This window comes from Oscarella lobularis, chromosome 19, assembly GCF_947507565.1.
Source record: "Oscarella lobularis chromosome 19, ooOscLobu1.1, whole genome shotgun sequence".
In the NCBI taxonomy this organism is placed as follows: domain Eukaryota; kingdom Metazoa; phylum Porifera; class Homoscleromorpha; order Homosclerophorida; family Oscarellidae; genus Oscarella; species Oscarella lobularis.
This window is the reverse complement of record NC_089193.1, coordinates 899,479-925,344: the sequence shown is the minus strand read 5'-3', so window position 1 is coordinate 925,344 and position 25,866 is coordinate 899,479. Positions and strand designations below refer to the sequence as shown.

Genomic DNA, 25,866 nt, shown 5'->3' with positions numbered 1-25,866 from the left:
CCAGCCATTTCAAAACTGAACTGTAGTCTAGCTACGATTCAACCAAATCATTTAGAACAACCTTCTCTAAGGCGGTGCTTTCAGTCGATCAGCACTTGTCTAAGTCTCTCTGAACTGAGCTCCAAACTTGGTTATCTTCTAACGACGTCAAACTACACCTGTCTGCGAGACAAGTGTCTTTCTTACACCGATTACGTTTGGTCTACTTCTGGCACTTACTTTCGAAATCGTCATTGTGCATTCTGCAATGGAATTTCGTTGTCGTCCCTTTTCTGTTACAAAGAACCGAAATTGTTATTTGGACCCATGGTCAGATTTGACGATTTGCTATACTATCTCAACAACACATCGGCCGATTCTCGCTTAGACTCGTTGACATTTTTACCGATCTTTTGTGTGTTTCCGCCAGTTCTACTCCCTCCTTCTTTATTATTCAATCAAGATAAGCCATTCACCGAAATCGACGTCAATGAGCTAAAATACTGCTCCTATGGATACGTCTACGATCCACAGCGGCTCACCTGTGTTCCGGTGCGGTGCCGCACTGGACATGTGCTAATAGATGGTTACCGTTGTAGAAGAGCTTTCGCCGTTTATCTTTTAACTTTCATAACCAACGCTACACTTAGAGATGAATATTCAAACAATGTCTCTGTCGAGATTCGAGAATTGCTGGAAAATTATTCTCCCAACACCACTAACGTCGAAATCAGCTCTCTTTACATCATCGAAAGGGAAGTGTTTGTCTTGGCAAACTTTTCTTCGTCGTCCTTTACAGACTTGGAATGGAACGAATTAAATTCATCTCTCTCTGTACTTAACGTGACTTTTGTTTACAAAGGTATTATCTTCACAACTAGGAATTCAACGTTCGCTACCTTGATATCAGACAACAAAGAACTTCGTTGTCCGCAAATAGAATATAATTCAAACGAGTATAACGTCTCTTCTGACGGTTTGGTCACTGTCCTATCAAGTGGCGAAAGCTACAACAGGTCTCAGTATACTCTTTCAAAAAACGAAAGTTCAATTTTCGTCTGTTCGACATTTCGACGAGAGTTTAACGAAACAACGACAATCAAAGTGTGGGATTATTCTCAACCTTATGCGATTTTCAGTGCATCTGTAAGCATCGCCACAGCTATTGTATGCTTCATTTTGTTCGTCACCTACGTCGGGTTCAAAGACCTACGAACCTATCCTGGTCTTTGCATAGCTGGATACGCGCTTTCCCTTGGATTTTCCTTCACATTTATGGTGATAGGACTTGGTTGGGTTGAAAACAAAGCCGCCTGCACGTCGATGGGATTCCTTCTTCATTTCTTCCAGCTGTCACACTTCGCGTGGTCGTCGGTAATTGCCATCAATCTCGTGAAAACGTTTGTAACAGTAGATATGCGAAACGTGGAAGAAATTCGCAAAACCGCGCTAAAGCGTTTTGCCAAAGCGTCGTTCTTTGCTTGGGGAATTTCAGCAGTTGTTTGCGTCGTTTGCTTGGCTTTGCAGTACGTTACGACTGTGAATATAACATATTCGTCTGATCGTTTATGCTGGATTCAGCCTGACCTAGCCGTTCTTGTCGCCTTCGGAATTCCCGTCGCCGTTGTTCTGCATGGTTTTTAATTTTTCTTGCTTTGTGGTTCTATCGTTTGTTGTTCGAAAGCAACTAAAGCAAGCAGCTTGTCTAACGGAGCTCGTTGCAAAGTCGTCGGCGTTGGCAAAAATTCAAAAACAAATTCGCATATTTTTGGGAACTTTCGCTTTGCTTGGATTGACCTTTATTCTGGCTTACGTTGCAGTTCTGACAGATGAAGAATGGCTGTGGTATTGCTTTACGGTGGCCAATTTGTTTCAAGCCGTCACGCTTCTTGTGGTTTTTGCATTAAATCGAAAAGTGCGAAAGCTATTTGGAAAAGCGCTTCAGCTAACAAAGCACCGAGAGTATCAAACGAGTAACTCGTACTCGAGGAAGAAATCGAACGAGACGGCGATGACTGCGTTGTAACTCCATACAAGGCCACATTTGGAATCTGAATTAATCAAGGTGTCAACCTAATGGAATTTATTTAGCCTTAGCTACAATTGTATGTGTAATGTAAGGAACGCACGGTACATTTTAATAAACAACGAGATGGCATACTTAGCAATGACGCCAGACTTACAACGTTTTAATTAGTGTAGGTTTTTCGCGCCAAGTGACGCATTTCCGTTTTTCCTTTCGCCCCATATGTAGCGCGCTTGAGACCTCCAAAGATGTCGTCGCTAACGAGAGCTCAGGCGTTCGTTCGTCGTTGCCTACGCCGACAGGCCTATAAAAGGAGCTTCTTAGCGCTCCGCTCGCCGGTCTTCGCTCCGTCCTAGACGGCGGGAGAGGACCTCAGGCGTCGGACGTTGACGACTGGATTTGAGCTCTTCGTCGCGAACAAGAGCGCTTTTCTTACGACGGAATGACGGCTTTTCAGCTTTTCTTTGCTCTCTTTCTCAAGAAGCTTCATTTCACCAACGGGTGCATTATGGACGAAAAGGACAGTTCTGTCATTCGAAAAGGTTTGTACGGTTTTATAACATTAGACAGTGACCGAGAAACAGACTGAGAACGATCTGTAGACTCAGACCCCCACCCGGCCGGCTTTTTCCCGGAACCCTGATGTCCGGAAACCCTGATGTCCCGTCTAATTCACTGTCAGTTTACTTTACTCCGGTCTGTGATATCATCGACTTTTGACATCACCAACTTTCCGTTCTGCAGAGTGTAAGTATTTATATACCTATCTGCACGAGGGGACTAGACTATAGCTTGACTCATATATAGCATTGCACGGGGTTTTGCGTCACCACCTGGAACTTTCTATTTCACTGAAGTTGTTTCACTGCTTCTAATGCACAAGTGAGTTTGATCGCTCTAAGGCATATGCAGTGAACCGTATTTTACTATCTTGCGTGAGCCAACGTTTAGCCGGATCTGCGAGGCCAACGTTCGAACTCTGAAGAGCGAACCGGAACTCCCTCGAGATCGCGGGAAAACAGGCGAGCGCACGCTAACATATCACGTCATCGCATTGTCCTTCAACAACAAGGCGCCGCCGCAGCAGACATCTTACAAGCCCAACGAAAGCTACGAAGTTTATACAGCTGTTACGCTTTCGAATAGCATCGGATGGCTGCTTTTCTACCGCTTCTTCTCGTCCTTCTTCTGGCACCACGATCGTCGATTATTATCGCTTCGTATCCAACGTGTCTCAATCTTCCATTTGAAGAGTATCCTTCCTCTGCGTCGTCGTCGTTTCCAGGAAGCGGTTGCCCGTGGGTCACGCAATGCCCGCTACCTGATATCAGCAATCGTACGGCTGGAATCCTATCCCCGCGTTGCAGTTGCGATAGCGAATGTCCGTTCTTCGGAGATTGCTGCAGCGAATCGTCGATTCAGGTGAGATCACTTACCAAACGATGCATAATCATTGATTATTCAAACGTCAGAGGCGCTCATTTAATTGTCAGTGCATTTTAGCAATAATGTGTCGCTAATTACACTCTTCCGGCAGAAAGCCTTCCCCAGTCTAGCGTGCGTCAATCCGTCTCCGACGAAATTTGGGCTCAGCGCTTGGTACATGTTTAGTCGCTGTTCGTTTCGCTGGCCCAATGATGACACTCGTCAGAGGTGCGAGAACACGTCCAATATAACTGCCTCTGGTCTTCGAGAATCCCTGAAACTTCAGCTCCCAGTCAGCTCGCCGTTCTACACCTACGCAAACATCTATTGCGCCAAATGCAATTATCTCGAAGAAAGTCAGATTACATATTGGCGACCGTACTTTTTCTGCAAGGTACGTAAAATCCAGTGTGATGTGACATGATAACGTTATAATTGTGTTCGTGTATAGGGAGGAGTGTTAGCAAACGCATCCCCTTCCAAGCTGTGCATCACTCCAGCCATTTCAAAACTGAACTGCAGTCTTGCTAAAATAGAACCAAGCCTTTCGAGCGGCGCTTTTCTAAGGCGGTGTATTCAGTCGATCAGCACTTGTCTAAGTCTCTCTGAACTTAGCTCCAAACTTGGTTACTCTCTACCAGCGTCAAACTACACCTGTCTGCAAGACAAGTGTCTGTCTTAGACCGATTACGTCTGGTCTACTTCTGGTACGTATTTTCGAAATCGCCATTGTGCGTTCTGCAACGGAATATCTTTGTCGTCCCTTTTCTGTTACGAGGAACCGAAACTGGCGTTTGGACCCATTGTCAGATTTGAAGATTTGCTGTACTATCTCAACAATAGTTCGGCTGACTCTCGCTTAGACTCTCTGGAAGTTCCACCAGTGAGTTGTTTGGAACAACCGAATCTGTTCCCGCCTTCTTTATTATTCAATCAAGCAAAACAAATTTCCGAAATTGACGTCAATGAGCTAAAGTACTGTTCTTATGGATACGTCTATGATCCACAGCGTCTCACCTGCGTTCCGGCAGTGTGCAGCAGTGGTTATGTACTATTAGACGGCTACCGCTGTAAAAGAGCTTTCGCCGTTTATCTTCTAACTTTCAGAACCAATGCTACACTTAGAGATGAGTATTCAAACATCGTCTCAGTAGAAATTCAAAAACTGCTGAAACATTATTCTCCAAACAATGCTAGTGTCGAAATTACCTCTCTTTACATCTACAAAAAGACAGTTGTTGTCTCGGCCAACTTTTCTTCGTTTTTTCCAGAGTTGGAATGGAATGAACTAAATTCAACTCTTGCTCTACTTAACGTGTCGTTTGTTTACAAAGGTATTATATTTACTACTGGAAATGTAACGTTTGCTACCTTGATATCAGACAACAACCAAATTCGTTGCCCTCAAATCGAATATAAATCGAACGAGTATAACGTCTCTTCTGACGGGTTGGTTACCGTGTTATCAAGTAGCAAAAGCTACAACAGGTCTCAGTATACTCTGTCCGAAAACGGTAGCTCAATTTTCGTCTGTTCAACATTTCAACGAGAGTATAACGAAACAAAGACAATCAAAGTGTGGGATTATTCTAGACTGTATGCAATTTTCAGCTCATCTGTCAGCATCGCCACAGCTATTATATGCTTTATTTTGTTTATCACCCACGTCGTGTTCAAGGACTTAAGAACGTATCCTGGGCTTTGCATAGCTGGTTACGCGCTTTCTCTTGGATCATCCTTCATATTTATGGTGATAGGACTTGGTTGGGTTGAAAGCAAAGCCGTCTGCACGTCGATGGGTTTCTTTCTTCATTTCTTTCAGCTGTCACACTTTTTGTGGTCGTTAGTAATTGCCATCGATCTCGTGAAAACTTTTGTAAAGGTGGATATGCGAAATATAGAAGAAATTCGCAAAACCACTTTTAAACGTTTTGCCAAAGCTTCGTTCTTTGCTTGGGGAGTGTCAGCAGTTGTTTGCGTCGTTTGCTTGGCTTTGCAGTACGGCACAACTGTGAACATAACATATTCGTCTGACCGTTTATGCTGGATTCAGCCTGACCTAGCCGTTCTTGCCGCTTTCGGAATTCCAGTCGCCGTTGTTCTTGTTTTTAATTTTTCTTGCTTTGTAGTTCTATCATTTGTTGTTCGAAAGCAACTAAAGCAAGCAGCTCGTCTAACGGAGCTCGTTGCAAAGTCGTCGGCGTTGGAAAAAATTCAAAAACAAATTCGCATATTTTTGGGAACTTTTGCTCTGCTTGGATTGACCTTTATTCTGGCTTACGTTGCAGTTTTGACAGATGAAGAATGGTTGTGGTATTGCTTTACGGTGGCCAATTTGTTTCAAGCCATCACGCTTCTTCTAGTTTTTGTATTAAATCAAAAAGTGCGAAAGCTATTTGGAAAAGCGCTTCGGCTAAAAAAGCGTCGAGGTGATCCAACGAGTGACTCGCATTCAAAGAAGAGATCAAACGCGACGGCGATAACAGCGTTTTAACTCCATGCAAGGTCACATTTGGAGTCTAGATTGATCACTGATGTCAACTGAATGAATCCACTTTATTTCTTGATCGTCTGTCTCCACAAGATGCTGTGCTATAGGTGACACGTAGAATTGTATGTATAAAGGAACGCATGGTACATGACGTTAACAAGTTGGCATACGTCGTATAGTCACTATAGTGCATGTGCGTTTCAGAGAAAAATACTTCCAAATTTGCATGTTATTTCAATTTCCAATTTCCCTCATTCAGAGATGACGATATACGGCATCTGCCTATTAGGTTATTCGCGCCAAGTGACGTAATTTAATTATCCTCGTTCTAAAGTCAACGTAGCGCGCTTGAGACCTCAGAAACACCGAACGCCGGGCGAAAGATGTCTTTGCTAACGAGAGCTCAAGCGTCTCCTCACGTTCGTTTGTCGTCGCCGACGCCGACAGGCCTGTGGAAGGAGCTCGTTAGCGCTCCGCTCTCCGGTCTTCGCTCTGTCCTAGACCGCGAGAAAGTACCTCAGGCGTCGGACGTTGACGAGTGGATTAGGGCTCTGCGTCGCGAACAGGAGCGCGATCCCTGCTTAGCTAATCAATACGAAGAGCGAGACGGAATGACAGCTTTGCAGCTCTTCTTTGACTTTCTCAAAGAGCGTCATTTCACCAACGATTACATCATGGACGAAAAAGACAGCTCTGTCATCCGGAAAGGTACGCGTCGTTTCTAACGTTAGTCGGTGATCGAGAAACAGACTGAAAACGACCTGTGGAATCGAAATCCCCTCAGAGCCCCCACCCGGCTTTTTACCGGAACCCTGCTGTCCTCTTTCACTGTCAGTTTACTTTTGATATCGACTTACGATATCATGCATGCACTGCGTGAGCTATGTAGCACTGACTGAGAATTACGCGAACCAGGTCTTGATCCGACTCGGGTACAGCATAGATGTAATAGGGTATTACATTTTACATATTACATCTATGGGTACAGTCTAAACTATGGCTACACCCACTTTCCATTCCGCGCAAATGTAAATATTTGTATGTATAATCTGAGGGACATCGCCTGCCTTCCTGACTCAGCATCGCATGCATGGCACTTTCTATTTCAAATGAAGTTGTTTGCTTAGGTTTGCTCTCTCTGATGCACGAATGCTCTAGCGAGTTCGTTCGCTCAAAGGACAATTTTCAGCGAACCGTCTTTCACTATCTTGCGTGGGCTAACGTTTATCCGGATCTGCTCCAATTCTTTCTTCAGGAGGTGCATCACATTTTGGCAGTCGACGAAGGATACGACTCGGACGCTCTGCAAAATGTCATTCAAATGAAAGACTGCAAGAGTAAGACCGCTTTGGATTACGCATTAGAATCGAAAGCCAAAGCAATTCCGGAGAACATTTTGCTTCTTCTGAAATACGGAGCTCGTTTCGATGATGAAAAGTTGATGACGTCAGACGTCAATGATCTCGACTCGTTGCTATATGAAGTGGCGCAGACGATTGCTTATCGCGATAATCCGGAGGACCTGTGCATCAAACTCGTTGCGCACTTGAGAGAGCAGGGCGAGACGCATAAGTACGACGGTACAAAGGATCGCTTTATGACCGTTTCCCAAGAGCTGGAAGATCTCACTGTGGCAATGCTGGGGGATACGAACAGCGACAGAGAAGCGTTTCATTTAGTGAGCAGAGATCATATCAATTTGGCAAAAAAGAGAGGTCTTAAAAAGGCAAGTAAAAAACATTGATTTTAGTAGGTGCAATCAGTCGACGCACTTAATTAATAGCTTGCTTTTAATTATAAGTGCTGGCCAAAATATTTGGTACAGATTCAGCACTTTTTGCTGTACAGACCCAAGTTACTTACATAAAATCGATTATAATATAATCAAGTGGCGTCAGACTGTTTGTGTTGAGTCGAAATAAATTTTGTTTTGTAGTATCTAGCTTCTGGAGGTGCTCAACAGTACGTAAATTGCAAGTGGTACGGTCTTGATCCGTCGGAAGAATCATCAAAGGAAGCGATTCCTTTCACACGTGATTTACTTCTTGGAGAACGAGGCGGAAAATTTCTCCATTCTCGACTAACTCGAGCTGTCGTGACAGGTCTTCGCTGGTATCACTACGCCTGGCTCGTTGTTCTCTTCTACGTTGAGAATCTTCTCTACTTGCTCTCTCTGTCCTTGCTCAGTAACCGTCTACGTCTTCTTCATATTTCCGCAATTGCCTATGGAGCCCAAACGTTCATGTTCTTTCTCTTCGTTATCTTGCTTCTCTTTCGCGTCGACATGCACCACAACATTGCAACGGAGTTTTCAGGGAAGAGTATGATTATTGAAGGCCTCGTTCTTTGCTTCTGTTTCGGGTACATTCTTGAAAAGTTCATTGATGTAGCTCTTTGGATTAAACGTCAACGCCACCAAAACCAGACGGTGGGTGACGCTAAAGGTAAAACGTCAATAGTACTGAAATGGGAGAACATTCCTCTTGTAACCGGTTACATCATTGAAGCGCTTTTGGCACTGAGTCTTCTGGGCTTTGTGGTTGCTGATAGTATTGTTTTAGAACAGCAGTCAAGACATAATAGTACCTGTTCAAGCGAAGCGCTTCAAGCGAATTCTGTAAGTTGCTTTCAGAATTTTGTACTTAAGAGTGATCACTTTGAAGCAAACCCACTAACCCTAATGAGATAGAACCTTCGTATGTTAAAATTTCAATTTTGTCTTCTCTTTTTAGAGTTTCTTTTGCAACGTTCTCATCGCTTCCCTAATCCTGATAGGATTTGCTGCCACGTTTGCCTGTCTCAATCTTCTAATAATTTTTCGACTTCACCGCTCCCTGGGCCCATTGCAAGTTGCCTTTTGGTCCTTGGGCAAAGACGTCATTTATTTCTTGGTTATGCTACTGACGTTTGGACTTGCCTTTGCAGCCGTCATGACGAGCACGTTCCAAGCAGCTCTGATCCAAGAACCATCACTTAAAAACGGTCATCTGGCAAGGTACGTTACTACTGTGAATCAAACGTACAGTAATGGATAAAAACTAAATAAAGACTAGAACCCATAGAGTGACCTTTGGTAACCTGGTCATCCCAAGTAAATTGCTCTGGGGCTTTCTGAAATCTTTCCTAACATGCAATTGTTTGTCTCTAGTTTATTCAGTTCGGTTGTAAGCCTTTTTTGGGCTCTTTTTGGGCTCATCGAGTTGAATGATTTTCAAACAAGTGCAGGCGAAGAGATGACTCTTCTACTCGTATTTGTCGCTGTTTGGCTACTTTTGGCGGCCGTTATACTGCTAAATATGCTTATTGGTCTTGTAACAATAATCTTTGAGAATATTTACGTGAGATGGATGACAAGGCTGTAAATCGTATTTAGTTAATTAACGAAGCTGTTTATAGGAAAACGCCGAGAGGGAATGGAAGTATACCAGGGCCATTGTTATAATGGACTTGGAGCCTGGGAGAGTCTTTCCACTGCCGTTTGGTTGGTTCTGTGTATTGATGGGAGTTCTGCTCAATGGACTGTCTAGTCGAATGTTTAGAGATAAGGATTCGGTGCGAAAAGAAAAGACAATCATCTGTTTTAGTTTCTTAGAGATTACGTATTTGCTTTAGGTTGCAGCTGAGACTTTTCTCGGTGTGGAGCTTGATCAGAAAGAAGAAATAGATGGAACGGCCGTGGAAAATATTCAACATCGAGTGAAACAGCGCATTCGAGAAGCCAAAGGCAAATCTCCCTGCATAAGAACTGACATAGACGAAGTAGTGGTAAGTGCCAGAGTTCCATCCTTTGATTTCGTAACTTCTCGTGCATATTTTTATTAGGATAGAATAGAAGGTTTGGAAAGAAGATTGGAGTCGATGCAGTCAAATCTTCGGGAGGCTTTCGAAGAGATGTTTAGCGTAAGGAATATTGCTCTTACTGTCTTGTCAATATTTTGTTCGTGATCAGATATGCCTATAACTGCTTTTTTTCTGTAGATGCTAAACCAGTCTCTTTCCAAGTCCAGCCAAGAGACGTCTAAAGATGCTCAGTCTAATTCTCCGCTATTAAACGCCGAAGCTTCACTGCATCGTCTTCCTACGTTTTCTTACAAAAGGCCTACGAACGAGACATCGTCTCTTGCTCTCGTGAAACGAATTGTTCCCAGTCTTCAAGTTTACCCGTCTGACCATCGTCGAAAGTCGACGAAGAGGCCGAAACAGAAAGTTAGTGTTCCGACTATAGCGCGGCGCTTGCCCACTGATCAGGGCCCCGAGTGCTACCGAAATCGATCAGTCACAACGAATACGTAAGAACAACTAAATTTTTAAGGCATTCAGTGAGCTAGGCGCTGCGCAATTGTTTGTCAACGTTAGGTAGACAGTAGCTTACTAACTTTAGACCGTACGATGGTCTCTTGGGGTTTAGTTAATGTCTAGTAACCGCGCAGTATTTAGACGTGTGAGAAGTCGTTTTTGAATTTTTCCAAACGCAGTATCTGCCGCCAGTATTGCATGAATTGTTTGTTCTTTGCATGCAGACTATTTGACGCAAAGACGCTCACTTCGTTTACATCTGTCAAGTCTGTATGTATGTTATTGCTGTATGTTATTGCTGATTGACCTGGTAATCTCATGCTGAAGCTAAATAGTCACTGTCAGCGCAGATATAGTCATGAGGCGAAACTTATACAACTCAGGCTGTCGACAGAGGAATGAATCCTTTGCTGTTTTACATGGTTTTCCTCATACTGGGTACAGTAAGGTCTCGTACGTGTGCAGAGGATCAAATGAGAGCACGTTTAATTGAGGCACAGAGGGAGGATTTTATCTGTTTTTGTTTAGAGCGTACGTACTATGATTAGTTTGGCAGAGGAAACTGAACAAACTACACGAAAATGGCAAAAATCGTCAAGACGATTTTTAAAAAATGTCAAGGCAAAAATCGTCAAGACGATTTTTTTAAAATCGTAAAATAGGGAAACATCGTGTACGGGAATCTCGAAGACATGTGATCACGATTCACGGAGGCACGCAGTGGACTGAATTGAGGCCGCTCGGCCGCGAGAAAAGCACGAGAAGTGCAAAAGAACGTCAGAAGAACGTGCCGAGCAGGTCTAATCGGCGCAAAGAGACGAAATGAGTGAAAGAACGTCGCGCAACTCTTCGAAACGTTCGACGTCACCACCGCGCAACTCTCTCGCTCTTCTCCGGCGCTTGCGGGCGTTCCCATATACCTTCGTAAATCAGAGCGAGGATGCATCTTAGCACAATCGCGTGGAGAGGGTCTCCCTAAAAGGATCATGCAAACAACGAAAGTTACAGGCACGTAAACGATTGTTATGCTCCTTTACGTTTTAAATTCTCTCACATTTTGAATAGGTTTAGTTCTGGAGCTGCACGGACAAGTATCGCTGGACTTGCAGTCATATGTGGGTGCATGGGGTGAGTTTGTTAGAAGAGCTCTCTATTATACTATACTGCTGACTTCTTTCTCTACTCTAGTTGCACGGGGAAAGCCTTCGCATTTCAACTCTGAGCCAGGAGTATGAAGGGGCTCCGCCACAGATGGAGCTTGTCTCGATGCCGTGCTAAAATCCCTTGGAATCACGGTGGCGACCCTGGATGGTCGACAATCCACTCCCAAGGGCCTCCGAGGCCAAGGAGGCTAAAGAGGCCGTACCTCTAAAGCAGGGGCCGATAGAGTTGGCTTCCCCACTATGGTGAGACGCGGTGGGTTACAATGGCGGTCCCCTTGGATCACATGGGTGGCGGACTCACATCCGAGGACGCTTCACTCCCAAGGCTATTCTCCGAGGCCAATCGAGGATAAAGAGGCCGCACCCCGTGTCTCGTGGGTCAACCGAGACTCCGGGCTCCGTGGTCCACCAGGGGGCGTGGGTGAATCGCCCCCCAACCTAGAAATGCCGAGAGGATGTTATTTTAGTTTTGCACAACTTCCGGTTTATTTCCGGGTTTATTCAATAAAATTTATTATCTCTGCCTACTGTTCGTTTTGTCCGCGGCTCTGGCTAACGACACACAGGACTCCCATACGCGCGCGTGCGTGGGTGCGTGCGTGCGTGCGCGCCCTTTCCATGCAGTACAAAGGAAACCCGTGCAAAGCTCAACCACTGCAACTAGTCATCTCTTTCTTGAGCCTGAGAGCGCCGACCAAGCCTTCTACTTTTCTTTCACTTTGGGCAACCAGACGTGGTGTCTTTATTTCTCGACGTCCAGGTGTGCAAGGACTTTTCCACACAAAATGTGTCAAAGTCTCTCATGATCTTTGGCGTTGACACTGAAAATCAGTAAAACGATATCGTGATCACGGCACCATTACGCCACATCCAAGTCTCCCTTCGCTAGGTGTATGACTGAGCGCCAATTCTGGAAAACCTACCAGCGCTTTTGTGATGTCACATGCTATAAAGCTCAACTCTGCTTCTCCAGCCTAAAGAATGGCTCCAAAATCTGTTCTTCTCTTACACAGGAAACAAAGCTAAAAATGCACAATCCAAAGTGTACTGGCACTCGTAGTCCACCGTTTCTCCTTTTACCTTTCTGAACAGGAAAGACAATAGCGCATTGAATTTTTATCTTCGAAAAGGGGAGATCGCGAGATCGACGTTAGGTCGGAAATGAAGCCAAAGTTGAGCCGCTTCACACGCATAGTAAACGCGTACAAAAGTGATACGGGTCAGCTCAGCTTGGGCGATGACTAGATCCTCGGAAGGGGCCTCATCCGTCAAGCTGAATCGCTCAAACGGCTCCGCAAGACCCGCTCCTTCGTGAAAGAAAGACGCTTCGCGTCGTGTTGTCTCCCAATCTTCAAGAAAGACGAAACACGAAAATGACGGGTAAAGGCGATCGACGTTAACGGCAACACGACGTCTTCCGCATGCAAACGCCTGCCGGTCATACGAAAAGAGAATTTCGCATCATATTGAAGAGCATTAATGATTTGCCTACGAAAGAAGATGAGTCTTGGTGTCGCAGGCCCGGATAATCCGTCGATGACGCACTTGCTTAGAAGCGCTTGATTTATCATCAGAAGCACGTTGATAAAATCTTACTCATTCTAGAGAAGCAGAACTGATACTGAAATTAATTTCCATCGGATTGCACCAGATTTCAAGCCCAAATTGAAATAAACAGGAGGTGTAAGTGCATGCACTAAATGAGCTCTGCTGTGGCCCATTCCGTATTTATTGCCCGCGATTTATTAATGACTTACCTGGCATAAGATGTCAATCCAAGACATCTTATGAATGGAAAGAATTATTGAAGACTCCATAATCAAGGGTCTACAACTCTGAGAGAGGGAGATACCCGCACCGAAAGGATCCATCTTCTTAGGGAAGACACTTCGTTCGCTTCTTGATTCATAAGTAGATATCTAACTTGGATCACCAACCGGACTCATGAGAAAACGCAACTAATGAAAACAATCATTACGTAGAGAAATATTTAAACAGGAGAAACTTCACTGGCCTTTCTCCCGTTTTCCTCCCCTAGAGAGTAGCTTCGCTCTGATTCGTGCATGTATATTAAAGTATTGATTCATTGATTGAGAATTGGCGAATTTTTCAAGGGAAAAGACTGGTGAATGAACAACAACGAGATGATAATGAGATAAATGGCTATTTCGACTAGCACGCTGGACCCGTAACGCAAGGACCACAATCTCCACTGTTCTTGCAATCAGGCGTCCCGCCTTCGCCCGGAACGATTGCCCACTTGAGCAGCGGCTGGACGACATTCATCCCATTCTCCTCACTATTTCTCTTCGGATTGTCGTTCTTCCATCCGGACGGGCACATCAGAGTGCCCGTGCTTCCGCCATTCACGTCGCCAGGATGCCGCAATCCCATGACGAGACCCAACTAGAAAATAAATTTAAACCTAATAAATAAAAAATCGCAAGAAGAAAAGGCAGAACCTGGTGAGCCAAATGAGTCAAATCGACACCATCTTCATCCGGACTACAATTGACCTGCTCATCGGAAATTATAACCTTTGCCCCTTCGACGCCGACAAGCCACGTCGCGCCTCCGCCGTGCAAATTCGACGGAGAAAATTCCGGAACGAAAAAAACTTCAACGCAATCGGCGTCGTCGACTTTTTTCCGCAGTATAAACTCCTCCCTCGCGCTGACGACAGCGAACGCTTCATCTGTCACCGTTTTCCACTCTCGAAATTCGAATTCGATATTGACTTTGTCCCACTGGGCAATTGCGCCCGGTTGACCGAATGGCAAGCCAGCGCCGCTTTGCTTCTTCTCGCACAGCGTGCATCGCCTCTTCCCGTTCCACCACCATCCCCGTCTGGGCGACTTGAAACATTTGCGTGTGCTGTAATCAATTCGAACAGGTTGGATGCAAAGACGGCGTCTTAAAACGAACGGAAAAGCAAAAAGATCATTTGGAGTGGGCACGACGAGAATCTAAATAATATTCAATTTTTTCGCAAACAGACAAAGCGAGATAATGCGAACCTTGACCCATATCATTTTCCAGACGACGATTTTCAAAGGTAGAATTCCGAAGTTTCGTTGCGCCGACGACGGGCTGATTGAGAGAACAATTTTAATGTGAAATTTTATGCGAAATGTTTCGTTTGTCGGTTCCGTCATGCTTAAGTTATAGAGCTGATCGAGAAGTACGTTTCCGTCGCCCTCTTCGCTATCCACGCTCACCAACGCCGTCGCATCGACAAGCTGATAGGGAGCGTAATAGCTTTCGTTATTGGGAGAATTGATAAAGAATCGGTATAAGTCGAGCGCTTCGTAGACGCTCGAATGAGCCGATCCCTCGATTCGGGCCTTGAGACCACGGCAGTCGCTCGTCGCGTTGACGGAACCGAGTCGAGCAGCGGCAAATCCCAACGACCGGCTCGAGGAAAAGCCGTCATCGTTCGTTAGCAGATCCGTGGGAACGGACGAAAAGTGAAGATTGAAATCGTCGAAAGCGAAGGCGCCGTCGTTCTCGCCGTCGAACGTCGCCTTCGCCGACAGTGCCGCACCGCCAGCGTAATTCGACTCGAGGTCGTCGCCCTTTTCGGTGACGAAGATGAGCACGACTTTGCGTTTCTCGCCAACTTCGGCGGCTGTAGTTGGGGGATCCGTGAAGACGCGGGTCCGAGTTGGAGGAGCTGTAAAGCCGTGCGCGGAAAACGCGATGAAGGCAAGGCAAGCGACAAAAAACCAAGACGACACCATGGAGGGGGATGTTGGAAATTGAACCCTTCAATAATGCCAAAAAGAATGAGTCGATCACCCTTCATCGACTGCGCCACTTTTGCCTAAACATAGATATGCAGTAAAATAACAGGACCTGGGCTAAGGTTGGCTTCCATTTTCCAAGTTGCCACTGTTGCCTAAGCATCTAACAGGACCTGGGGCTAAAGTTGGCTTCCATTGTCCAAGTTCGAAGAACAGAGGGTAATCTCCATTCCCCTTACTTGTACTCTTTGAAACAGCTTGGTTGAAGCTCACAAGCTCAATCAAGCTGTTATTTGGCTCAGCCAAGTCGGCAACGGATACCGTACAGTACCTCTCTGACAAATGAACTCAGCTGAATCTGCAGATGCAGAAAAATTCGTCTCGGTCGCACCTGCGTTTTGAGATGAAAGCGCCTGAGTCCCCAGACTCTTTGAGTCTAAAAACCGCAGCGTTTCCTTATCCCATCCGGATTCCTAACCTTTTTTACATAATCAATTAATTAATTAAGTCTGGAAAAAAAAGAGTATCGGACCAAAGCAAACGTCTTTGAAGCGATCCGCATTACCGGCCTTTTCGACTATTGCTTCTTGCATGATGTCTCTTTCTCAGCTTTGTTCCGCGTCACGCCAAAGAACTAGGCCTAGTTCAGACTTTCGTACTCCTTTATCCTCGAAAAAGGCCTCAACCCCCAAGCAAACCGCTCAAACGGCTCTTCACCTGCTCTAGCTGTTGCGCAAGATTGTTATGCAGTCTTCCAATCTCAGAATTTCTGAAGAGGCTGGCTATCTTCGATCGGTTCCGGATAATCACCCGGATTAGAAAGGACGCTAATTTGGCGCGCAACGACACGAAGACACCGTCCATTTTATGCGTTACACTTCGAAAGGCTTGTATCATCTTCAGAAGCGTTAAAAGAGATTTCTCAGTCTAAGGAAAAACTGAAATGACTAATAAATCAATTCCCGAGCTCATCCTTCCTGTATTGCACTGGTAGAGGTTATAGGATCTGCTAGAAAGACAAATGAACATCTCAAAACTGAATTTTCTACGAAAACCTTTTGTTTCTGATATTTTAGCTCATTATTCATGATCTTTGAGCTGCTGTCTAAGAGGATTTTTTTCACTTGAAGTTTCTGTCACATCGCTCTGATCAAAACGCAACAAGGTGGGGGCACAAGAAGTACACATACATAACACAAAATTAGAATTCCGGTTTTTCTCTGCAATCAGATCTCTAACGGTAATCTGCATCGCAATGTGATTGCTGTTTTCACAGCTTGGCTGTGAAGACAGTACGTATAGGCACTAACAAGGCAAATTACGTCAGCTTTCAATAATTGCGAGAAAATTGCTTGCACGTCATCGGATGGCAGGAAATATTCTTCTAGTAGCTCCCAGAGACACTGGCTTTCCGAAACTTTGACAAGCTTTCGAAGGATATACCACATGAATGCCACCTTCTTTTCATCGTGGGGAGAAGGTGGTCGATTCAAACCAGCGGCATGCAGTGGCGCAAAACCTTTCTCGCAAAGAAATGCTTCGATGACCTCCTCCTGAGACCAATAGTGACCCTGTAAATTCTGATTCAGCGCAAGTTTGGTAAGATGTAATATTAGTTCGAGACGAGATCCGGTCAGGTGGCGGAACGCATATTCGGGATTTATCATTGTTCCTTTGAGGCATTTTATTAGGAAATTTTGCGCATTCCATACATCTTCAACAATAACCAATTCCATTCTGGATTCATCTCTCTCGCTTAGCATCAACTCAAGCGCAGGCCCACTCGAGTCAACGAAGACCATCTTAACTGCTCGGTTGTCAGCCAAACTTTTTGCCATTAGCTGCAGTTGAAAAAGCTCTTCTGCATCAGAATATGACGGCTTCTTTCCCACCGGAAGTAGCATGCTAACTTCATCAATTACGATCGTCAGCAGTCTTCGTTCCATTCCGTATAATGACACGTTTCTGCGAAGCGCTTTTTCAAGATAGCTCAATGCTTCAGAACGACTCTTCGGCCACTGAAAGATACCGCTAAGGTTCCCTCCAAAATTCTCTGCAGCGTAGATACGTCTGGACAGAGAATGAAATCACTGTTCATTCCCAGGGCATCAGCTATCGTCTTTGCAACAGGTTCCCCGGGATCAGCTTCCAGAAATACGACGCCCGGAAGTCCTTCTGCGGCGATTTCCTCTACGGCTTCGTGCATCAGTTGCGTTTTACCAGCGGCTTTGGGACCAGTGTAGATAATGTACTTTCCAAACATTGATATTGTCAGAAGCTTTTCTTTTAGCATCTTTCTTTCCCCCTCTCGGTCAACGTTCACGTGAGGAAGATGGGCCGGGTGCACAAGCGAAAAGCTCATGCTAAGCTTTCTTCTCATTGCCCTGTACGCCCACCAGGAGCAAGCTTTGACGTAGGCAAGCAGAAAAATGACGAAAAACGCCGCTACCGCCAGAATCCGGATAATCGACAACAATTCTACGCTTGAATCAGCGCCGTCATTCTGAGGTGACGATGAACAAATCAGGGCACTATTCAAAAATTGCGTTGACATTAATTATACCAGAGAATGCAAACATAAAGCTAACAGGAAAAGAAGATTCATTTGCTGAAGATTTTGAAGTTTCCTATCACTGCCAGAGAGAGTCTGAGAGAAAAGCAATAAAGACCTTGAATTGCTTGCAATTCAGCCGGTGTAGTTTGCGAAACCTAGCTGCTACAGTAGGTACACCCACGCCCACACGCCCGTTGAGCTTATCGCGTAACCCCTATCGGCAGGTATCACTTCTAATTCTCCAAACTGCCGACTGGCTAACTCAAATGCTAAAACCGACGTATAGCGCGTCCGTGCCACTGTGAAAAAAACGCTCTAATATTTTTTAGTTAAAGAATTAACGGCCTATACGTGTGGTACTGCGGATTTTACTTCCCCACATCGACCGCAAAGAAACAGGGTGGTTTTCGGCGTAAAAACGCGCAAGAAACATCGGCGTTTTCGATTTGGTCTACCACGTGTGCACCCATGTGCTCGGCAGCGTGTGCACGCATAACCCTCTTTCGTGACGTTCATACCTTTTGTCGTTCGCTGATCTTTGTCAAGACGCTGACTTGAAATTAACTTTTTTGCCGCTGTTCGCCGAGATCGATTGTAGAACGTAGAACCCAGCGAGCCTATGCAGGAACGAACAAGAACCTAGCAGCGTGCGTTAGCTGGTCTCGCGCGCTTGCCCCTGGCGCTTGTCCTTGTCCATTGCAGTGGTCCATTGCTCAATAAGCCCTTTCTGCAAACTAGCATTTAAAAGACCTATAGCATGACAACGTATATAATACCGTGTTCTGATTGAGCGGCAAAGTGTTAAAGCCTTCCAGGACATTTTGACTGAAGATCGCTATAGGCGTTCTGAAATGATTTTACGTAGTCAAGTTTTCGTGAAAGAAAACCTTTAGAAAGAAGACGCGTTGATGCGCTAAGGTATGTATCTGTGAGCTAAATTTAGCTAAAGAGAGCACTTCTGCCTTTCTGAAAGTCTCTCCATTCAGGAGAGCATCTTGCATCAAGCACTTCAGTCGATCGTCCTTGATGCAGACTAGATTAACACGCGTGTTATCACACAAGAAAAGGCGGCTTTTCGGAACATTCTGATGATGTCTGTTTCTCCGCTTCTTTCCTTCCTTGTCGAAGTTTCACCGACCCAATTAGTTAGAGTAGCTTTGTATACACGTACGTCGCGAAGAAAAAATTAAGAACAGACGAAGTACAAAGTCGAAAAGAATTAGCTTATTGGAATGCTCGCCAAAGTGCTATTTACAAGATTGACGCTTCGCGTCATAGCTTCCTGTCCCGGAAATCACGCGACGACGCGAGTCCGTGCTAGCTAGGAAAGGCTTGTTTTATCATCCGACATTCGATCTAGAAAGAAACAGAACTAAATCTTTAGTTTAGTTATTTTTCCCTGTATAACAGCCCATCCTCGCAGTACATGATCTGCTAAAGCTCTGCTCATTGGATATCAGTTGTCATGGCTTACCATACAAGACAATGATCTTTGCGTGGCAAATCACAGCATGGCCTCCAAACGACAAAAAGACAAGAATCTCAATATTAACTAAATGTCCCGCGAAAACCTTCATTCATGCCTGCTAATTTCGTCTCATCAGTCATTGTCTTCGAGCTGCTGCTTGGCAAAACTGAGGAAGACCTATATAGGCATCCATACACGTATACATAAGCCACGCTGTAAAGCATGCAGTGCCATAACATACCTGCTCGAGCGTGCTCTGACTCAAACTGTACTCCTCCACGCTTAACTCACTCTTAACTACAAAGAAATTACGCCAAAGCGAGTCGAAATCGCTTCGCTTACTCTTCTCCAATTCGCCAAACGCTCGCGCGAGAGACGGCACCGAGTCGCGCGGTACGCTGTACGTTCCTCGATCCCCAAAAGACTCGATCTGCCAAGCACCCGGAAAGAGCCGCTTCACGCGATCCGTCACGACAGCGAGAGCCTCCGCCCCAGCTTCCTGTCGCAATCGATCGTCGTCTTGCAGAGAGGGCCGCACCTTCACTTCCAACTGATAGCCCATTCCGTATTTATTCTTGAGGTGCTGAGTTGATCCAAGACATCTATCGACAGATGGGAGAGGAAGGAACTTGGGAGCGTACAACTTTAAGATAGAGAATCTCTCACCGAAGGGATCCGGCGACCATTATTCCGACGCGCGAGCAAAGCGCGTCTGCTTCTTCCATCGAGTGAGTTGTTAAAATCGTCGCCTTACGGTCGACGACGACTTCTTTGATAATTTTCCTAAGATAACTAGCTATTTCGTTGGCTTCTCAATGACTACCATGTGATCTTACCAGAAAAAACGCTTTGATGAAGGATCCATTCCGGTCGACGGTTCGTCCATGAGAAGGGAACTCGGATCGCCAACAAGACTCATGAGAAAACTCAGCTAATGAAAACGATCGTTACGCAGAGAAATGAACAGGAGACACTTCACTGGCCTTTCGCCGTGTTCCTCCTGAGAGTATCTTTGCTTTCTTTTGTGAATGCTCAACAACTCTCATCATTCCACACAGCCTATATGGAATTTAAAACGTCAAAGTCAAATTTATAACACAAATTGAAACGAAACGTACTCTTTAATCGTCATACTAACAGATCGAGGATCGACTCCTTTAATTAGCGAATAAATTTTCAGATGCTCTTCGAAAGTAATTGTCGGCCAAAGAGCGTCAATCTGAGGGCAATAGCCAAGCGAGAACGCTGCTCTCCCCGCGTCCAGACCGTCTCCCAATTCCTCCCCGTCCAAATAAACCTAAGTCGATCGTACAAAGTATTTGAATGCGTGAACTAAGCTCCTTGCCTTTCCTCGAGTCGGAATCAAACGTCCCGTGAACACGCTCAACGTCGTCGTCTTTCCAGCGCCGTTCGGACCCAATAATCCCAATATCTCGCCCTTCTCCACCTTCACCGAAAGACTTTTCACAGCCACTTTGACGTTCGCTTGTCGCCGTTGCCACGGTGAACGACACGAGGAATTCTTTGCGAAATCTTTTCCGAGTCCGTTCACCAGGATCGGCACTCCTTTCGATCCAGTATTTTCTCTTGCGCGCCCCTCTTCTCTTTCGACGTCATCGTCGCCGTCGGAACGTACGTTTTCTGGTGCGGCTAGAAGAGGAGACGACTCTTTCACGGCCTCTTCCAAAATGCTGAAACTCCAGAAAATTAATAAATTAATTATTTAATTAATTATCCACAATCTCTGTTTACCAGGAGCAAAAGCTCTTGTCATCTATGCTTCGCTTATCCAGCCAGGCGACGAGAAAGGAGAACAGAGCCGCGTGAAACAGAATCTAAAAAACTCTCACAAGATCTATACAAAAAGGGACGTATCTCATACTATAAGAATGCCCGGAGATATGTTGGATGAGAAGGAAAAGTAGGTAGCTGCGGACAGGTCATTGACGGACGGATCCAGCTTATGCTTCTGATAAACCTAAACAGAGAAATAAATCGCTAGTGCACTATCGTCCTCTGCGTACTTACAACTGTCAAAAACCACATACAACCTAGTGGGAGATACGGCGGTAAAAGAAACATGAAAACGTAATGAAGAGCAATCATCAATGTGGGAAATTTATGATACAAAAGTGCGACGACGATATAGGGTAAGATTCCCAGCGCGGGCACGACGCTTGGCATTATGCCCAGAACCGTCTCCGCCTTGTTAAACAAATACGACACCGCGTAGACGAAGAGAGCCTGAACGGGAAGCGAGAGGAGAAAGACGAGGGCAAGGAGGCCAAGAGACGGCGGAGGACAAAAAACAACAATATTCATCGCCGGAATGAGAATGAGCAAAATTAGAACGGGGACGACGTAGGCGATCAAGTGAATCGATAACGTGGAGAGCCAATAAATGATGCGACGTAAACCGGAAACGTGCAGCTGATGACGCGCCCGAACCTAAATTATTCGCAATTAATTAATTTAGTTACACATGATGATGTTATTTCATCTCACCTCTCTGTCTTGCACAATTTCAAGTCCGAAGCTGGACGGAGTGAGGAGAAAAGCAATGCCCACTATGAGCACGAACACGTACGAATCCCCGTCGAACGGGATGGGCGGATTTTCGTACGGAAAAGGATAATTCGTAACGGCAATTCCTTCCGACGACTGCGTCAAATTCCGATAGTACACATTGCTCATCACGTTTATGCCAATAGGAAGCGAATGAACGAGAGTATCGTTGTAGAAGAGCGAGAAATCGAAGGGCGCGACAGCGGACACGTCCACGGCGAGCGCCTCATACGACGAATTCAATAGATAGCGATCGAGCCCATCGCGACTGAAGTCGACGCCGGGAAAACAAAAGCCAGTCGACTGACGTCGGAGTTCTTCGATCAAGCGAGGATATCGATTCGAAGCGTTATTTAACATCAGAGCCGGCTTGACGTCGACTCCGGGGAGACGACAAGCGTCTCCTAGTGCTCGACTCTGATTCGTCAAGTAGATGGACGCGTTGAGTGGAAGACTCTGAGGCTGTCCGATCTTCACAGCGATGTGTCGTCCGACGACGACGGCGACTATGACCATGATCGGACCGACGAAGCCGCGAAAGAAGAGGCCTCCTCCGTTTCGTAGAGTGACGAGAAGTCGAAGCCATAGCATTGCTTTGAATTGTTGCCACAGGAGCGAGGAGCCTAGGATCGAGGATCGATAGTCGTCAGGTCGGACTTCGGTTTGGATCGCATCTTCCTTCTCTTTCTCCTCCTCCTCTTCCTCTTTCTCGTTTTCTTTCGCCGCTTCGAGCTCTTCCAAATGGAGAAATACCTCCTCGAGCGACGTCATCGATACGCCAAAATCTCGAATTCCCAATTGGGGTGCCGCTTCGAGAGAAGCAAATAATTCTAAAAAGTATTGTTGAAATCTTTGCTTCTAGCATTCGATCTCATACGCGGAAAGAGAGGTACGTCTTTGAGAGGAAGCGTATAGGATAAATCCCCGGCACGAGAACGAGTCATTTGAGCATCGGGAACGTTTCGTTTAACCACGTCGGTGACTGCGTCGACATCTCCATTCGATTCCAATACCACACTATATATACATATATATAGGTATAATAAGTAGACTGCTACGTCAAAGCTGATCACTTGCCCCAGATGATAGCCGATTCCAAAGCGCGACTTGAGGAAGAGAGACGATCCGACGCATTGCAATTTTCCTCTGCTCAGCACAGCCTTCCGATCTAAGTGGACACTTCAATTCCTATTCTTCCCTATATCTACAATCATGCAAACGCGGAACCTGCTAGGATATCCGCCTCGTCCATAAATTGAGTCGTCAGGAATATGACCCGTCCTTCTTTCTTGCTCTTGAGAAGAGACCAGAGCTGTCGACGAGAATACGGATCCATCCCACTCGTCGGTTCGTCCAAAAACAAAATCTAATATTAATTAATTGAGGGTTAATCCGCATATAATGTCAACAAGCCCTACTTTGGGATTTCCTATGAGAGCGATGGCAACGGACAACTTTCTCTTCTGTCCCCCGCTCAATTTCGTTGCGTACGCATCCCTCTCCTTTTCGAGACCGACTTCTTCGAGAGCCATTCGCACTTTTTCCCCTATCTCTTCCTTTGGGATCCCTTTGATTCCGGAGAATACAATCAAGTGTTCTCTCACAGTCAGATTTTCAAAGAGTAGATCATGCTGCAAGCAAACGCCTACGAGAAAAGTTAATTAAGGTGAAAATTAGCCCCCCAAGTCAAATTCGAACCTGTCCTTTGTCGAATCTCGTCTATTTCGATTGGATTATTGATATCCAAATTATACACAGTTGCGCCTCCGCTCGTGCATTTAGTCAAACCGGTCAGACAGGCTATAAGAGTCGATTTTCCCGCTCCGTTGTGCCCGAGCAGAGCGGTGATTTGTCCCTCGTAGACGGTCAGCGAAAGTCCAGCGAGTGCCGTCACTGTAGCATCATATTGCTTTGAACAATTTTTCTGCTTTTCCTTATCGACGAATTCTTTTCGCAGAGACGAAATTCTACGGCGAAAAATAATTCAAAAAAATTTCCTTTCGTGGACTATTTTCCTCTACCTGATAGCGACACTCGACTTCAACGCTGAGGAAACATTCTCCACGGCCACATTGTCTTGCAAATTGTCACCGTCGTCCAACGAAATGTCTCTATCACTTGGAACCCTCCATCGTAAGCTCGACTGGGTCTTCCAAAAGGCCGACTCGAAACAGAAGAGCGGCGATTTGGCTCGACCGTACTTCGTGGGAACGATGTTGTCGAAATAAAAGGCGAGAAACCAATAGAGAATTGCATCGAGAAAGAGCATGAGAACGGACGACCCCACGGAGTACGAACCGAGGGAAGTCGAGACGAAATTGCCGAACGTGAGACCCCCAAATCGATTGTCGAGAATGATGAGCTCGTTGAGTCCTAACGCAAAAGCGGCCGGCGATATGAGAGAGAGCGCCCACCGAAGGGAAGCTGACAGATCGGAAAATATAGCCGGAATGACGAGTACTCCAAAGACGATTGTCATGAGAGAGCCGAGGCCTCCAGCTGCAATTGCTCTATCAAAAAAAGGCGTCAGCATGAAAGAAAAGGAGATGATGGAAAGGCCGTATGCGAGGAAGAGAAGAAGAAGAAGGAAGAAGTTGGAATTGGGGAACAGGGCAAACGTCGATATGACGACGACAATGAGAATCGTGACGGCGGTGACGATTGCGTAAGTGAGGAACCACGAGAGCCAGAAGGCGGCATCTGAAAGGCCCATCATTTGCATGCCAACTTTGAGTTTCTTCTCCTTTTCGGTGACGAGATTGATGAGAAGGAAATTGACCAACGGCGAGAAGGCCGCCACCATGTAAAGAGATATCATTATCTGAAGTGTTACGATAGATGGATAGTACTTCCGCTTCGGAAACAGACATGACCGCGACCGGAAAACTGTTTCCCCTTCATTTCCGGTCGCTCTTCGAATTATTTCCGAATCGAGAGCTGATTGAAGGACTGCAAAGCCTGACGTCACGTAAGAGAAGGCTGGGCAATCTGTCGCCACATTTGAACCGGAATAATTTCCAATGTATTGATCATGGTCGCGACATTGCGAAAGGCTTGTTTCCATGTCGTTCGTATTGGCGATGACGTCAGCAGCAAAACGTAACACGTACGACGTCATAGAAGCGTTGAATTCGATCCCGATCGTGATTTGTCTTTTTCGATAAAATGACTCCAATTCGGATCCGTTTTCCGCGGCGACAATTTGCGGAAGAGGCGGTAGAAAGCGACGGGTGGCGTTTCGGACAAGCTCGAGCGACCCGGATACTCCAATGACGTCATTACTGAAATTGTGCGACAACGGGGGAGCGACGCCTTGGCACGGAAAGTCTCGCAAAGGTTTGAGGGGACTCGTTTCAACGAAGGCTCGTATGAGAGCAAGGATCGCGACGAGATAGACGGGGTAGAGAAGCTCTTGGACGCTCTGCCTCTTGTTTCGCGTCTTGATCCAGTAGTTCCGCTTCAGGAGGTAGACTGTCTGTGTCCAGGTTCCCATCGCGTACCACCAAGGCGTCACTGATCCGTAGAAAAGAGGCGAGAGCTTCTTCCGAACATGCCACTCGCCATCCAGCCACTTAGATCACGTGAGCGCAAATTGGGCGCTAATAATGGACCTCACCTGCTCTCTTATATCATGAGCCGTATTAAACTTACAATAGTTAGACGTCATTTTCGTCGAAGGGACTAAGTTACTCAGGATCGAATCTAAAGTTAGTGCACGCTTTGAGAGATAGATGCATCACGTGACAGATATAACCTCCGCAACCAGTTCTACTCCAAAAACTTTTTCGGCGGTGTCTCTTCTTTTTGCTTTCACTAAAGCTTCAATTAATCTGTGCACCGTTGCCTTACTAGCTTCTCTCTCAATCCACTCGTCTAACATCGAACTGCATTGATCCGCCACATCGTAAGGATCGTTTTTCTGAAAGCGTTTGATGTCGTCTCTAGAATAGTCTAGAAATCGAGCAACGCTCTCCCAAACGCCCCCTATTTTTTCTCGTAAGTCCAGCAACTGGTGCGGAGTCGGCTGCTGACTAAGACACCGTGACAAAGGTGCACCAGTCATCTTAGAACTAGGGGCCTTTGTGTCTCTGACTTGAACTGCGCTAATGACACCCATACCTTGGAATAAAGACAGCGAGTCAGTGTGCACACATTA

At 45.7% G+C, this 25,866-nt stretch overlaps 4 protein-coding genes and 2 long non-coding RNA genes across 11 annotated transcripts; 3 read left to right on the top strand and 3 right to left on the bottom strand.

The window, feature by feature from the left end:
- Positions 1-3,157: 3,157 nt before the first annotated feature.
- Positions 3,158-6,176, top strand: LOC136198657 (uncharacterized). Its single transcript, XM_065988661.1, has 3 exons — positions 3,158-3,427; positions 3,543-3,824; positions 4,113-6,176. The coding sequence occupies exons 1-3, from the start codon at positions 3,158-3,160 to the stop codon at positions 5,922-5,924; spliced, it is 2,364 nt and encodes a 787-aa protein (XP_065844733.1). The 3' UTR covers positions 5,925-6,176.
- Positions 6,177-9,213: 3,037 nt separating this feature from the next.
- On the top strand, positions 9,214-10,240 carry LOC136198297 (uncharacterized). Its single transcript, XM_065988215.1, has 5 exons — positions 9,214-9,259; positions 9,318-9,473; positions 9,534-9,686; positions 9,744-9,821; positions 9,900-10,240. Exons 1-5 carry the CDS (start codon positions 9,218-9,220, stop codon positions 10,212-10,214), a joined length of 744 nt encoding a protein of 247 aa, XP_065844287.1. The 5' UTR covers positions 9,214-9,217; the 3' UTR covers positions 10,215-10,240.
- Positions 10,241-10,955: 715 nt separating this feature from the next.
- On the top strand, positions 10,956-11,992 carry LOC136198291 (uncharacterized). Its single transcript, XR_010672732.1, has 3 exons — positions 10,956-11,225; positions 11,283-11,345; positions 11,406-11,992. It is a non-coding gene; the product is annotated as an uncharacterized lncRNA (long non-coding RNA).
- LOC136198290 (uncharacterized) lies at positions 11,854-12,891 on the bottom strand. Its single transcript, XR_010672731.1, has 3 exons — positions 12,873-12,891; positions 12,461-12,811; positions 11,854-12,402 (listed from the first exon to the last, which is right to left on the bottom strand). It is a non-coding gene; the product is annotated as an uncharacterized lncRNA (long non-coding RNA).
- A 528-nt stretch (positions 12,892-13,419) lies between these two features.
- Positions 13,420-15,919, bottom strand: LOC136198272 (uncharacterized). Of its 3 annotated transcripts, XM_065988192.1 has the most exons (6): positions 15,841-15,919; positions 15,515-15,791; positions 15,363-15,458; positions 14,398-15,302; positions 13,843-14,346; positions 13,420-13,786 (listed from the first exon to the last, which is right to left on the bottom strand). In XM_065988192.1, the coding sequence occupies exons 4-6, from the start codon at positions 15,118-15,120 to the stop codon at positions 13,553-13,555; spliced, it is 1,461 nt and encodes a 486-aa protein (XP_065844264.1). In that variant the 5' UTR covers positions 15,121-15,302; positions 15,363-15,458; positions 15,515-15,791; positions 15,841-15,919; the 3' UTR covers positions 13,420-13,552. The 3 variants fall into 3 exon arrangements, with proteins under 3 accessions (XP_065844264.1, XP_065844262.1, XP_065844265.1); XM_065988190.1 differs by having other exon boundaries at positions 14,398-15,458; XM_065988193.1 differs by having other exon boundaries at positions 14,398-15,458; positions 15,515-15,763; positions 15,841-15,914.
- Positions 15,920-19,194: 3,275 nt separating this feature from the next.
- On the bottom strand, positions 19,195-25,421 carry LOC136198271 (cholesterol transporter ABCA5-like). 4 transcript variants are annotated; one of them, XM_065988188.1, is made up of 18 exons: positions 23,732-25,417; positions 23,409-23,677; positions 23,129-23,355; positions 22,938-23,076; positions 22,788-22,878; positions 22,588-22,727; positions 21,651-22,540; positions 21,174-21,593; positions 21,028-21,123; positions 20,898-20,980; positions 20,491-20,842; positions 20,264-20,442; positions 20,129-20,204; positions 19,982-20,076; positions 19,812-19,928; positions 19,488-19,747; positions 19,387-19,442; positions 19,195-19,322 (listed from the first exon to the last, which is right to left on the bottom strand). In XM_065988188.1, exons 1-18 carry the CDS (start codon positions 25,201-25,203, stop codon positions 19,278-19,280), a joined length of 5,007 nt encoding a protein of 1,668 aa, XP_065844260.1. In that variant the 5' UTR covers positions 25,204-25,417; the 3' UTR covers positions 19,195-19,277. The 4 variants fall into 4 exon arrangements, with proteins under 4 accessions (XP_065844260.1, XP_065844258.1, XP_065844259.1 ...); XM_065988186.1 differs by having other exon boundaries at positions 22,588-22,878; positions 23,732-25,418; XM_065988187.1 differs by having other exon boundaries at positions 20,491-20,836; positions 22,588-22,878; positions 23,732-25,418.
- Between the last annotated feature and the right edge of the window lie 445 nt (positions 25,422-25,866).

Excerpts from the sequence above, each read along its gene's own strand:
- LOC136198297 (XM_065988215.1), top strand. The coding sequence starts at position 9,218 with ATGCTTATTGGTCTTGTAACAATAATCTTTGAGAATATTTAC. Across the intron at positions 9,260-9,317 it reads TAATCTTTGAGAATATTTAC|GAAAACGCCGAGAGGGAATG; the intron begins GTGAGATGGATG and ends AGCTGTTTATAG. Across the intron at positions 9,822-9,899 it reads CTTTCGAAGAGATGTTTAGC|ATGCTAAACCAGTCTCTTTC; the intron begins GTAAGGAATATT and ends TTTTTTCTGTAG.
- LOC136198272 (XM_065988190.1), bottom strand. The coding sequence starts at position 15,120 with ATGGTGTCGTCTTGGTTTTTTGTCGCTTGCCTTGCCTTCATCGCGTTT. Across the intron at positions 14,347-14,397 it reads GGAAAATGATATGGGTCAAG|ATTCTCGTCGTGCCCACTCC; the intron begins GTTCGCATTATC and ends AATATTATTTAG. Across the intron at positions 13,787-13,842 it reads TGACTCATTTGGCTCACCAG|TTGGGTCTCGTCATGGGATT; the intron begins GTTCTGCCTTTT and ends TTTATTTTCTAG.
- LOC136198657 (XM_065988661.1), top strand. The coding sequence starts at position 3,158 with ATGGCTGCTTTTCTACCGCTTCTTCTCGTCCTTCTTCTGGCACCACGA. Across the intron at positions 3,428-3,542 it reads GCAGCGAATCGTCGATTCAG|AAAGCCTTCCCCAGTCTAGC; the intron begins GTGAGATCACTT and ends CTCTTCCGGCAG. Across the intron at positions 3,825-4,112 it reads GACCGTACTTTTTCTGCAAG|ACCGATTACGTCTGGTCTAC; the intron begins GTACGTAAAATC and ends TGTCTGTCTTAG.
- LOC136198271 (XM_065988186.1), bottom strand. The coding sequence starts at position 25,203 with ATGGGAACCTGGACACAGACAGTCTACCTCCTGAAGCGGAACTACTGG. Across the intron at positions 20,981-21,027 it reads TATCTCCGGGCATTCTTATA|ATTCTGTTTCACGCGGCTCT; the intron begins GTATGAGATACG and ends AGAGTTTTTTAG. Across the intron at positions 19,748-19,811 it reads ATGGTCGCCGGATCCCTTCG|ATGTCTTGGATCAACTCAGC; the intron begins GTGAGAGATTCT and ends ATCTGTCGATAG.